Source organism: Mobula hypostoma, chromosome 6 (genome assembly GCF_963921235.1).
Source record: "Mobula hypostoma chromosome 6, sMobHyp1.1, whole genome shotgun sequence".
NCBI lineage: Eukaryota > Metazoa > Chordata > Chondrichthyes > Myliobatiformes > Myliobatidae > Mobula > Mobula hypostoma.
The window spans coordinates 12,186,357-12,200,164 of NC_086102.1; the positions used below are offsets into that span (position 1 = coordinate 12,186,357).

Sequence of the window (13,808 nt, forward strand, 5' to 3'; positions counted from 1 at the left end):
AATTGGTTCAATGTAAATTTGTTGTTGAAGTACACATATGTCATCGCATACAACTGTGAAATTCATTTTCTTGTGGGCAATTACAGTAAATACAAGAAACACAACAGAATTAATGAAAGACTGCACCCAACAGATGGATAACAACTAATGTGCAAAATAGAATAACTAACTGTGTACAAATACAAAAAGAAAGAATAAAATATTAATAATAAATAAGTAGGCAATAATTATCAAGAACTTGAGATGAAGAGTCCTTGAAAGGGAGTCCATAGGTTGTGGGAACAGTTCAGTGAATGTGGCTATAAGTAACCGTTCTCGAACCTGGTGACCCTAAAAATTGGTTGTTTTGCGGCAGCAGTACAGCGCAGAGATTTTAAAAATGACAATAAATTACAAGATAATGCAAACCAGAAGGAATAACAAGGTAGTGTTCATACTGTAGGTCCATGGACTGTTTAGAAATCTGGCAGGGGGGAGAAGATGTTCCTAAATCAGAGTGTGGACCTGGCTATTTTGTGCTTGCATTCTGTTTTGAGAAGCTTGTATTTAAGTAGTGCCTGTTTAATTGACCGTGTGTTTGAGAGGCCAGATGTATGACAGGCCATCTGTTTGATTAGCTGTGTTTGGATGGCTGGGCATATTAGCTGCATTCCTTAGAGGTTATGTGTTTGGCTGGGTGTCATTGTGGCTGTGCACTGCTGTACTGATATGTTTCAACAAATAGTGTGCGACTGTGATTGTGCAGATGTGGGCTGATGTGATTTAGTGAATGGATCACTGGAATAGACAATGTTTGCAGACCGTAGATGTGAATGGTTATCTTTGCTTTAAATTGTTTCTGCAAAAGTTCCGGTTATGAATGTCCGTGAATACCGTACAATAGGAAAAAAACAGCAGACATCATTGGCATCCCACCCAGTGTTGCTCTTGAAATTTTTGCCCAAAACTGAGTAGTTCAAAGTAAATTTATTGTCAAAGTACATACAGTATAGGTCACCCTGAGATTCATTTCCATGCAGACATTCAGAGCAGAACAGAGAAGTACAATAGAATCATTGAAAAACTACACACAAAGACTGATAAGCAACCAATGTGCAAAAGAAAACAAACTGTGCATAGACAGATAAATAGATAAAGAGAACAATGCATTACATTGGCTATTCATTTTATGCTTGTTTACAAGATATAAGCATGTCCAAAAACTAGTCCGTTTATATTTGCGTAAAACTCTCAGTAGTTCAGAAAAAAATAATTACCTAAATTGCTTTGACATACTTCCAAGAGGTATGGTAATTCTGCGTCAAAGCAAGGTATGGTAGGGTAGCGGTTAGCACAATTGCTTTACAGCACCAGCGATTTCCCCAGTCAGTGTTCAATTCCCACTGCTGTCTGTAAGGAGTTTGCACGTTCCTGTGTCTGTGTGCATTCGCTCTGGGTGCCCTGGTTTCCTCCCACATTCCTGAGGTTGATAGATTCTTGAATAGTCAGGGCAGAAGGCAGGAGACTGGGGCCGAGACAGAAAATAGATCAGCCATGATGAAATGGCAGAACAGATTCAATGGGCCAAATGGCCTCATTGAGTTCCTATATCTTATGGTCTTGTGTAGTTTCGGATCGGGCTCAGTTAGGGGGTGCCAGAAGTGTGACGACACTTGCCCAGCACAGTCCCCACTGATTTGATGACACATTATATGTGACAAATAAAGCTAGTCCTTAAAATATTTTAAAGATTTGATAATCTTTGAAAATAGTTTTGACAGTTTTCAGAGATATGGTAACACTGCACAGACTATCAGATGCCCTGCCAGGGGTAGTGGTGGAGGCAGATACACTGGGGCATTTAGGAAACTCTTAGATAAACACATGGACCATAGAAAAATGGAGAGTTACAGTATGTAGGAATTAAGCATTAGTTTGATTTTAGAGTAGATTAAAAGTTCAACACACCATTGTTAGCCGAAGGGCTTGTACTGTACTGTTCTATGTCCAAAAAGCACAATATCTTTTTCAAAGCCACGTGTATATGCTTTATGAGTAGAAATCATAACTTAATTAACGTTGTGTAACATATTTAATATTTTGTTTACAATTGATGGGGAATTCAGCCTTTCAAATGGACCATGTTATCCATTTAACTTGCAGACTCTAACATCATATTGACAGATCTGGAGTTTCTCAGCTTGTACATGAGCACAGCAGGTTTGAAGGTTTGCGATGATTAACCACAGGCCCAACTTGAATTTTACTCCTGGGTAGCTTCTGAGAGAGGGTAAGTGATGAACACCTTAGGGTCACAGCGTAAAAGATAAAGTCGAAGATAGATTCCATTCTTGCACACAATTCATCATCGGATGTTAATGAGGTCTCTTTCCTACGCAGCCAGGCAGCCTGGAATTCTACAGAAGAGAAATCTCCACTGCAAAAGATAACACAACATTGTTGTCACTTTTTTTAATCACCTCGACATCACCACCAACAAATACAAGAGCGAGTTCTGCAGATGCTGGAAATCGTCAGCAATACTCTTTTCAGGCAGGAGGTACAGAAGCCCCACCCCCCCCCACCGCCCCAACCAGATTCAGGAACAGTTCAGCATGTCACCTAAAACTTTGACAAACTTCTATAGATGCATAGTAGTGAGTCTCCTGACTGGTTGCATCATGGTCTTATATGGAAACACCAATGCCCAAGAATGGAAAAACCTACAAAAAGTGGTGGATAAACCCCAGGACTAACTGAAGGAAGAATTAGTAAGAGGTTTGAAAGGGGGAGGGGGAGATGCGAAATGATAGGAGAAGACAGGATGGGGAGGGATGGAGCCAAGAGCCGGACAGGTGATTGGCAAAAGGGATATGAGAGGATCACGGGACAGGAGGCCTAGGGAGAAAGAAAGGGGGGGGAAGCCCAGAGGATGGGCAAGGGGTATAGTGAGGGGCGCAGAGGGAGAAAAAAGAGAGAGAGAAAGAATGTGTGTATATAAATAAATAACGGATGGGGTACGAGGGGGAGGCGGAGCACCAGTGGAAGCCAGAGAAGTCAATGTTCATGCCATCAGGTTGGAGGCTACCCAGACGGAATATAAGGTGTCAATGCTCACGCCATCAGGCCAGTCTGTCAAAGGAAAAGCCCTCCTCATCATTGTGCACACTTATATAGAACGCTGCTACAAGAAAGCAGCAGACATCGTCAAGGACCCCACCATCCAGGCCATGCTGTCTTCTTGCTGAAGGTACAGGAGCCTTGGATCCCACGCCACCAGGTTCAGGAACAGTTATTACCCTACAACCGTCAGGCTCCTGAACCAGCCTGGATAACTTCATTCACCACAACAATAAACTGATTCCGCAACTTACAGACTCACTTTCAAGAACTACAGCTCGTGTTCTCAGTATTACCTATATTGTTTTATTTAGAGATACAGAACATTAACAGGCTCTTCCAGCCAAACAAGCTCATGCCACCCAGTTATACCCTTGCGAACAACTAACCTACCAGCTCCTAAGTCTTTAAAATGAGGGAGGAAATCTACACAGATATGGGAAGAATGTACAAACACTGTACAGACAGCAGCAGGAATTGAATCCAGGTTGCTAGCACTGTTAATAGCATTACACTAACTGCTACGCTATGATGACATCCAATTTGCTCAATTTGTCTTTTGCACATTGATTATTTGTCAGTCTTTGTTTATGTAGTTTTTCATAAATTCTCTTGTATTTCTTTATTTTCTGCTGAATGCCTGCAAGAAAATGAATCTCGAGGGAGTATACAGTACTTTGATAATAAATACTACTTTTCAATTTTGACTTTTGAAATGCTGGAGGAGCTCAGCAAGTCACACAGCGTAAATGGAGGGAAATACATGGGGTCTCGGCCCAAATTGTTGACTGTTCATTCCGCTCCACAGATGCTGCCTGGCCTGGTGAGTCCCTCCAGGATATTGTGGGTATAACAAATGTAAGGTCCTGAGGGTGTTTGACAAGGTAGATGATGACAGGATGTTTGCAGGGTATCGAGAACAAAGAAGTTTAGTTTCAGGACAGAGAGATGCTCATTTAAGGTTGAGAGGAGAAGGAATTTCTTTTCTCGGAAGACTGGGTTTTTGGAATTCTCTACTCCTGAGACTCCGAGGCTGAGTCTTTGTGTGATCAGGGCTGAGAGGGACGGATACTGGGACTGTTGAGGTATCAAGTGGTGGAAATGTCAAATATTAGAGGGTATTGTGAAAGGGGAGAGTTGAAAGGAGATTTGTGAGGCAGGTTTTTTTTTTACACAGAGTGGTAAGTGTCTAGAACACCTTCCAGAGGGAACAAGAGAAAATCTGATGCTGGAAATCCGAGCAATACATACAAAATGCTGGAGGAACTCGGGCAGCATCTATGGGGAAAAAAAGTACGGTTGACATTTGGGGCCAAAACCCTTTGGCAGGACTGGAGAAAAAAAACCGGAGGAGTAGATCTGAATGACGGGGGGAGAGAAACACAAGGTGATAGGTGAAACCGAGGGGGTGGGGGGTGATGAAATAAAGAGCTGGGAAGTTGATTGGTGAAAGCCATTAGAAAGCCATGGAAGAAAGCAGAGGGGGTGGAGCACTAGAGGGAGGTGATGGGTGGGCAAGCAGATAAGGTGAGAGAGGGAAAAGGGGATGGGAGCGAGATATACCAGCTGGTTGAGTGGTGTCACAGTAATAACCTTGCACTCAGTGTCAGTAAGATGAAAGACTTGGGATGATTGTGGACTTCAGGAAGGGTAAGAAGGATGAACCAATCCTCATAGGAGGGTCAGAAGTAGCAGTTTCAAGTTCCTGCGTGTCAAGATCTCTGAGGTTCTAACCTGGTTCCAACATATCAATGCAGTTATAAAGAAGACAAACATCGGCTATATTTCATTAGGAGTTTGAAGAAATTTGGTTTGTCAACTAAAACACTCAAACTTCTATATATGTACTGTAGAGAGAGAGGATTCTAACAGGCTGCTTATGGGTCGGGTTGTTGGGGGAGGCTACTGCACAGGATTGAAAGAAGCTACAGAAAGTTGTATAAATAGTCAGCTCCATCTTGGGAACCAGCCTCCGTAGTACCCAAGACATCTTTGAGGAGCGGTGCCTCAGAAGGGCCTTGTCCATTATTAAGAAATCCCATCACCCAGGCATGCCGTCTTCTCGTTGTTACCTTCAGGTAAGAGGTACAGAAGCCTGAGGACACACGCAATTCAGTAATAGCTTCTTCGCTCTGCCATCCGATTTCTGAATGGACATTGAACCCGCGAACACTATCTCATTTTTTAAATATATTCAAACACATTGGTGTTTCCAAGGCAACTGATCCTAGACCCTATAGCAAGGAAGTAGGCCCTATGGCCCAACTCACTCCTGCTGTCCAATAAATTACATCAATCAGATTCATTTCCTGATGCAGCTGCAAGCACTTACCAATCAAGTTTCTGAAGTTTTCTGTCCGTATTTCTAGAACATTGAACATTACAGCACAGTACAGGTCCTTCGGCCCACAATATTGTGCTGACCTGGTAACGTACTCTGAAATCAATCTAACCCTTCCCTCCCATTCAGCCTTCCATTTTTCTTTCCTCCATGTACCTGTCTAAGAGTTTCTTAAATGCCCCTAATGTATCTGCTTCTACCGCTATGCCTAGCAGAGCATTCCACGCACTCACCTCTCTCTGCGTAAAGAACCTGCCTCTGACATCCCCCCCCATACTTTCCTCTAATCACCTTAAAGTTATGCCCCAGGGTATTATCCATTTCTGCGCTGGGAAAAAGTCTCTGACTGTCCACTCTATCTATGATCCTTCTCATCTTATACACCTCTCTCAAGCTGCCTCCTCCTCCAACTGTCTTCATAGACACTCTCTCTAATCCAGGTAAATCTCCTCTGCACCCTCTCTAAAGCTTTCAAAGTTCAAAGTAAAATTTATTGTCAGAGTACATACATGTCACCACATACAACCCTGAGATTCTTTTTCTGCAGGCATACTTTGCAAATCTATTAAACTCTAGACATCTGGAACTGTTAACTGTAAGCAAACTGTGCAAATGCAGATATAAATAAATAGCAGTAAATAATGAGCGTGAAACAACAAAGTTAAAGTGTCCTTAAATGGGTGTAGCTATCTCCTTTTGTTCAAGAGCCTGCTGGCTGAGGGGTAGTAACTGTTCTTGAACTTGGTGGTGAGAGCCGTGAGGCACCTGTACCTTCTACCTGATGGCAGCAGCGAGAAAAGAGCATGGCCTGGATGGTGAGGATCTTTGAAGATGGCGGCTGCTTTTTTTATGGCATCGTTCCATGTAGATGTACTGAATGATTCAGAAGGTTTTATCAGTAATGTACTGGATTGAATCTACTGCCTTTTGTAGGATTTTCCACTTTGAAGTGAACAGGACACAATATGTGGTCTTATGGGGTGGTATATTGCTACAATAATAATTGAGGGGCTTCCTCACCCAACCTGGCCCCTCCCTCTCCAGCAACACAGCCTCAGAGTAGAGAGGAGTCCTTTTTAGAACTGAGATGAGCAGGAACTTCTTTAGCCAGAGAGTGGTGAATTTGTGGAATTCGTTGCCACAGGCAGCTGTGGCAGCCAACCCACCCAGCCAACATACTTTTCATCCCTCTTCCCTCCGGGAGAAGGCTCAGGAGCTTGAAGACTCGTACAGCCAGATTTGGGAACAGCTTCTTTCCAACTGTGATAAGACTGCTGAACAGATCCTGACCCGGATCTGGGCCGTACCCTCCAAATATCCAGACCTGCCTCTTAGTTTTTTTGCACTACCTTACGCCCCATTTTTCTATTTTCTATTTATGATTTATAATATAAATCTTTAATATTTACTATCGATTTGTAATCCAGGGAACAGGAGGCGCAGTATCAAATATCACTGTGATGATTGTACTTTCTAGTATCAGTTATTTGGTGACAATAAAGTATAAAGTAATCAGAGGTTGATAGATTCTTGATTGGTAAGGGCATGATGGGATATGGGGAGAAGGCAGGAGACTGGGACTGAGAGGGAAAATGAATCAGTCAGGATGAAATGGTGGAGCAGACTTGATGGGCCAAATGACCTTGTACTGCTCCTATACCTTATGGACTCATGATTTAACCAGAGTTTTATAGAGCTGCAACATTACTTCATGGACCTTGAATGGTAACACCGCTCCAACCATCTATTTTATGGTGACAAATAGACAGGTTTGTTATTTGTAGTCATGGAAACAGTACACAAAGCTTCCACTGAATAGGGAGCTCAAACTCAGGACAAAACCCATAGGATGAATAGCTTTTTAATTCCCTCCTTCTCTCATGTTCTACTAATTAAATCTGAACTTTATTGTCCATCCTGTAAGAAAGGTTACTCATACTGGCCAATGTTTAAAAGTACTCTGCTCTGGGGTGGGGGTTGTAATAATAATGTGTTATTTCCACTCTTATTTGAATATCCGCTCTCTCACTGAGTTTATCAGGACGCAGTACAGTGTTACATGCTTCCTCCTCTGCCCTCTGCAATTTTACTTACTTCCAAGTTGGTATCGAAAATCCTTCTTAACTGTTACTGTCCAACCATGGAGTGTCTTGCACCAAGGTAAAGTGGAAACAGTCTGTCTCTGGAATCGATAATGAGCTTTGTCGGTTACCTGTCACTGGAATGGAATGGCGGTGAGTATTAATAAGAAACTAACACTCAGTGGACACATTATTGGGTATCTCCTGTGCTTAATAAAGTGGCCATTGAGTGTATGTTTGTGATCTTCTGCTGTTGTAGCCCATCCACTACAAGGTTCGACGTGTTGTGTATTCAGAGATGCGCTCCTACACACCACTGTTGAAATATGTGGTTATTTTGAGTTCTTGGACTCACTTTACACCACACGCTGTCGGAGCAGTGCTGCCAGGATAATCGAGGTCACGACCCACCCAGCCAACACACTTTTCGTCCCTCTTCCCTCTGGGAGAAAGCTTAGGATCCTGAAGACTTGTACGGCCAGATTTGGGAACAGCTTCTTTCCAACTGTGATAAGACTGCTGAACGGATCCTGACCCGGATCTGGGCCGTACCCTCCAAATATCCGGACCTGCTTCTCGGGTTTTTTGCACTACCTTACTTTCCATTTTCTATTTTCTATTTATGATTTATAATTTAAATTTTTAATATTTACTATTGATTTGTACTCTAGGAAGCGGGAAGCGCAGAATCAAATATCGCTGTGATGATTGTACGTTCTAGTATCAATTGTTTGGCGACAATAAAGTATAAAGTACTGTCACCTTCCTGTCAGCTTGAACCAGTCTGGCCATTCTCCTCTGACCTCTCTGATGAACAAAGGGTTTTGGCCAACAGAACTGCTGCTCACTGGAGTTTTTTTTTTGTTTTTCTCACCACTCTCTCTAAATTCTAAGGACTGTTGTACGTGAAAATCCCAGGAGATCAGAAGTTTCTGAGATACTCAAACCACCCTGTCTGGCACGAACAATCATTCCACGGTAAAGTCACTTAGGTTACAGTTCTCCCCCATTCTGATGTTTGGTCTGAACAACAACTGAACCTCTTGACCATGTCTGCATGCTTTGATGCATTGAGTTGCTGCCACATGATTGGCTAATTAGATATTTGTATTAACTAGCAGGCGTACCTGATAAAGTGGCCACTAAATGTAAGGTACACTAAATGATATTTTTTGGTTTGTACGTATACAAATGGTAATAAGTCTGAGATCAGATTCAGATTTATCACATACATACAGTGAAGTGCATTGTTTGCAATCAATGTTAACAACCAACATGACCTGAGGATATGCTGGGGGCAGTCTGCCACTGTCACCAGGTCTTCCAGCGTCAGCATAGATGCTCTTTGGTCTGCCCAAATCTTCCAGTACATTGAGATGTCCATAGAGGAATTCTGCCGACTGGCATGTTCCAGACTCTAGGAGTGCATACTGAGCAACACACTCTAGCTTGGTGCTGCCACCACAAGATGCTCATTGCTCATTGGCCCCTCAATTATTATTGTGTTATACACCACCCCAGGGTGTCAACAGAGGTTTCCCAATTGTTGACGTTGATGTTACATTTCTTCATGTTGGCTTTTAAGACAGCTTTGAATCTCTTCCGTTGTCCGCCTCTTTTACGTTTGCCTTCTTCAAGCTGGGAGTAGAAGATTTGTTTCGGCAGTTGTCCATCTTTCATCTGAACAACATGACCACTCCATTTTAGTTGAGCCGCATCTCTAAGTAAAGAGTCAACATTTTGGGCTGAGAGCCTTGGGTATTGAGATCACTTTAAATAAAAAAATGTGAGTATGTGAACATGAGGCGGTATGGGAGGGTGGGGAGGATGAGAATGTATGAAAAGGGAAGGTGAGGTTGCAGAACGGGAGTGAAAGGGAGAAGGCTCAGCTGAAACATAGAAACATAGAAAATAGGTGCAGGAGTAGGCCATTCGGCCCTTTGAGCCTGCACTGCCATTTATTATGATCATGGCTGATCATCCAACTCAGAACCCTGCACCAGCCTTCCCTCCATACCCCCTGATCCCCGTAGCCACAAGGGCCATATCTAACTCCCTCTTAAATATAGCCAATGAACTGGCCTCAACTGTTTCCTGTGGTAGAGAATTCCACAGATTCACCACTCTCTGTGTGAAGAAGTTTTTCCTAATCTCGGTCCTAAAAGGCTTCCCCTCTATCCTCAACCTGTGACCCCTTGTTCTGGACTTCCCCAACATCGGGAACAATCTTCCTGCATCTAGCCTGTCCAATCCCTTTAGGATTTTATACGTTTCAATCAGATCCCCCCTCAATTTTCTAAATTCCAACGAGTACAAGCCCAGTTCATCCAGTCTTTCTTCATATGAAAGTCCTGCCATCCCAGGAATCAATCTGGTGAACCTTCTTTGTACTCCCTCTATGGCAAAGATGTCTTTCCTCAGATTAGGGGACCAAAACTGCACACAATACTCCAGGTGTGGTCTCACCAAGGCCTTGTACAACTGCAGTAGTACCTCCCTGCTCCTGACCTCGAATCCTCTCGCTATAAATGCCAGCATACCATTCGCCTTTTTCACCGCCTGCTGTACCTGCATGCCCACTTTCAATGACTGGTGTATAATGACACCCAGGTCTCGTTGCACCTCCCCTTTTCCTAATCGGCCACCATTCAGATAATAATCTGTTTTCCTATTTTTGTCACCAAGGTGGATAACACATTTATCCACATTAAATGCATCTGCCATGAATTTGCCCACTCACCCAACCTATCCAAGTCACCCTGCATCCTCTTGGCATCCTCCTCACAGCTAACACTGCCGCCCAGCTTCGTGTCATCCACAAACTTGGAGATGCTGCATTTGATTCCCTCATCCAAGTCATTAATATATATTGTAAACAACTGGGGTCCCAGCACTGAGCCTTGCAGTACCCCACTAGTCACTGCCTGCCGTTCTGAAAAGGTCCCATTTATTCCCACTCTTTGCTTCCTGTCTGCTAACCAATTCTCTATCCACATCAATACCTTACCCCCAATACCGTGTGCTTTAAGTTGAAACATCAACTCTTTATCCTTTCCAGAAATGCTGCCTGACCTGTTGTCAGGCAAGTACAGGAGCCTGAAGGCACACACCTAGCAGTTCAGGTACAGCTTCTTCCCCTCTGCCATCGGATTTCTGAATGGACATATTTACTGTAGTTTACCATTTTTTATTATTATGTATTGCAATGTACTGTTGCCACAGAACAACAAATTTCATGACTTTGATTCTGCAGGTCAGTTCCTCCATCTCTTTGTGTGTGTTACTCTGGATTCTCGGCATCTACAAAAACTCGTGTTTTTATGAATTTCTAAATATTAAGGCAATCAAGGATTGTAAAAATATGACTGGAATGTTGAGTTGAGATGGAACGTCAGCCATGATTTTAGGGCAGGGGTCGAGGGTTTTAATGGTCGACTTCTGAACAATTATTTGATTCAGCAAGTTCACCAATTGACTGCTCAAGAAGTTCATTGCATTTGCTTGGGCCTTTGAATCTTTGATAAGGATTACCTGTTTATTATCCTATATTTTCCCAAGACCTTGTATCATCTGCAAAAGCCATTGTCCCACAATAAGTTCTGATATAAATGTTTCAGATCAAAACCCTGCAGTTTCTTTCCTAGCACAGATGCTCCTTGGCATATCAGAGTTCCTCCAGCAGATTGGGTGATGTTTCAAATTCTAGCACCCGCAGTTTCTTACGTCTCCGTGACGTAACCAGGAATGGTTACTTCAAGAGCCGGATTTTAGATGTTTCAGAAAGGACAGGGAGGGAGGCAAAAGAGGTGGGGGCGCGGCACTGTTGATCAGAGATAGTGTCACGGCTGCAGAACAGGTGGACGTCATGGAGGGATTGTCTACAAAGTCTCTGTGGGTGGAGGTTAGGAACAGGAAGGGATCAATAACTCTACTGGGTGATTTTTATAGGCTGCCCAAAAGATACAGGGATATTGAGGAGCGGATAGGGAAACAGATCCTGGAAAGGTGTAATAATAAGAGTTGTCGTGCTAGGAGGTTTTAATTTCCCAAATATCGATTGGCATCTCCCTAGAGCAAGGAGTTTAGATAGGTTGGAGTTTGTTAGGTGTGTTCAGGAAGGTTTCTTGACACAATATGTAGGTAAGCCTACAAGAGGAGAGACTGTACTTGATTTGGTATTGGGAAATGAACCTGGTCAGGTGTCAAATCTCTCAGTGGGAGAGCATTTTGGAGATAGTGATCATAATTCTATCTCCTTTACAGTAGCACTGGAGAGAGATAGGAACAGAGAAGTTAAAAAAGCATTTAATTGGAGTAAGGGGAATTATGAGGCTATCAGGCAGGAACTTGGAAGCTTAAATTGGGAACAGATGTTCTCAGGGAAAGATACGGAAGAAATGTGGCAAATGTTCAGGGGATATTTGTGTAGAGTTCTGCATAGGTACGTTCCAATGAGACAGGGAAGTTATGGTAGGATACAGGAACCGTGGTGTACAAAGGCTGTAGTAAATCTAGTCAAGAAGAAAAGAAAAGCTTACGAAAGGTTCAGAGAACTAGGTAATGTTAGAGATCTAGAAGATTATAAGGCCAACAGGAAGGAGCTTAAGGAAATTAGGAGAGCCAGAAGGGGCCATGAGAAGGCCTTGGCAGGCAGGATTAAAGAAAACCCCAAGGCATTCTACATGTACGTGAAGAGCAAGAGGATAAGACGTAAAAGAATAAGACCTATCAAGTGTGACAGTGGGAAAGAGTGTGTGGAACCGGAGGAAATAGCAAGGTACTTAATGAATACTTTACTCAGTGTTCACTATGGAAAGGGATCTTGGTGATTGTAGTGATGACTTGCAGCGGACTGAAAAGCTTGGGCATGTAGATATTAAGAAAGAGGATGTGCTGGAGCTTTTGGAAAGCATCAAGTTGGATAAGTCGCCGGGACCAGATGAGATGTACCCCAGGCTACTGTGGGAGGCAAGGGAGGAGATTGCTGAACGATGATCTTTGCATCATCAATGAGGACGGGAGAGGTTCTGGAGGATTGGAGAGTTGCAGATGTTGTTCCCTTATTCAAGAAAGGGAGTAGAGATAGCCCAGGAAATTATAGACCAGTGAGTCTTACTTCAGTTGTTGGTAAGTTGATGGAGAAGATCCTGAGAGGCAGGATTTATGAACATTTTGGAGAAGTATAATATGATTAGGAATAGTCAGCATGGCTTTGTCAAGGGCAGGTCGTGCCTTACAAGCCTGATTGAATTTTTTGAGGATGTAACTAAACACATTGATGAAGGAAGAGCAGTAGGTGTAGTGTATATGGATTTCAGCAAGGCATTTGATAAGGTATCCCATGCAAGGCTTATTGAGAAAGTAAGGAGGCATGGGATCCAAGAGGACATTGCTTTGTGGATCCAAAACTGGCTTGCCCACAGAAGGCAAAGTGTATTTGTAGACGGGTCATATTCTGCATGGAGGTCAGTCACCAGTGGGGTACCTCAGGGATCTGTTCTGGGAGCCTTACTCTTCGTGATTTTTATAAATGACCTGGATGAGGAAGTGGAGGGATGGGTTAGTAAGTCTGCTGATGACACAAAGGTTGGGGGTGTTGTGGATAGTGTGGAGGGCTGCCAGAGGTTACAGCGGGACATTGATAGGATGCAAAACTGAGCTGAGAAGTGGCAGATGGAGTTCAACCCAGATAAGTGTGAAGTGATTCATTTTGGTAGGTCAAATATGATGGCAGAATATAATATTAATGATAAGACTCTTGACAGTGTGGAGGATCAGAGGGATCTTAGGGTCCAAGTCCATAGGACACTCAAAGCAGCTGCGCAGGTTAACTCTGTACTTAAGAAGGCGTACGGTGTATTGGCCTTCATCAATCATGGAATTGAATTTAGGAGCCGAGAGGTAATGTTGCAACTATATCGGAAAATGGTCAGACCCCACTTGGAGTACTGTGCTCAGTTCTGGTCGCCTCACTACAGGAAGGATGTGGAAGCCATAGAAAGGGTGCAGAGGAGATTTACAAGATATACTGCGTCCGGTGCTCCCGATGTGGCCTTTTGTATGTTGGTGGGACCCGGCGCAGACTGGGAGACCGCTTTGCTGGGCGTCTGCGCTCTGTCCGCCAGAGGGGGCGGGATCTCCCAGTGGCCACACATTTTGATTCCACATCCCATTCCCATTCTGACATGTCTGTCCACGGCCTCCTCTGCTGTGGAGATGGAGCCACACTCAGGTTTGAGGAACAACACCTTATATTCCGTCTGGGTAGCCTCCAACCTGATGGCATG

The 13,808-nt window shown here is 43.4% G+C and overlaps 1 protein-coding gene across 2 annotated transcripts in view; it reads left to right on the forward strand.

Annotated features, from left to right (window-relative positions):
• cyyr1 (cysteine/tyrosine-rich 1) overlaps nt 1–13,808 on the forward strand; it is a 53,111-nt gene that overhangs the window by 11,582 nt on the left and 27,721 nt on the right. The window contains exon 1 of one of the 2 annotated variants that reach the window (XM_063049785.1): nt 7,501–7,600. The exons of the other annotated variant lie outside the window; for it this stretch is intronic. Coding sequence (XP_062905855.1) covers nt 7,581–7,600 — 20 coding nt within the window. The 5' untranslated portion in view covers nt 7,501–7,580. Of the gene's footprint in view, nt 1–7,500; nt 7,601–13,808 lie in introns of those variants that run through there. 2 annotated transcript variants of the gene reach the window in all.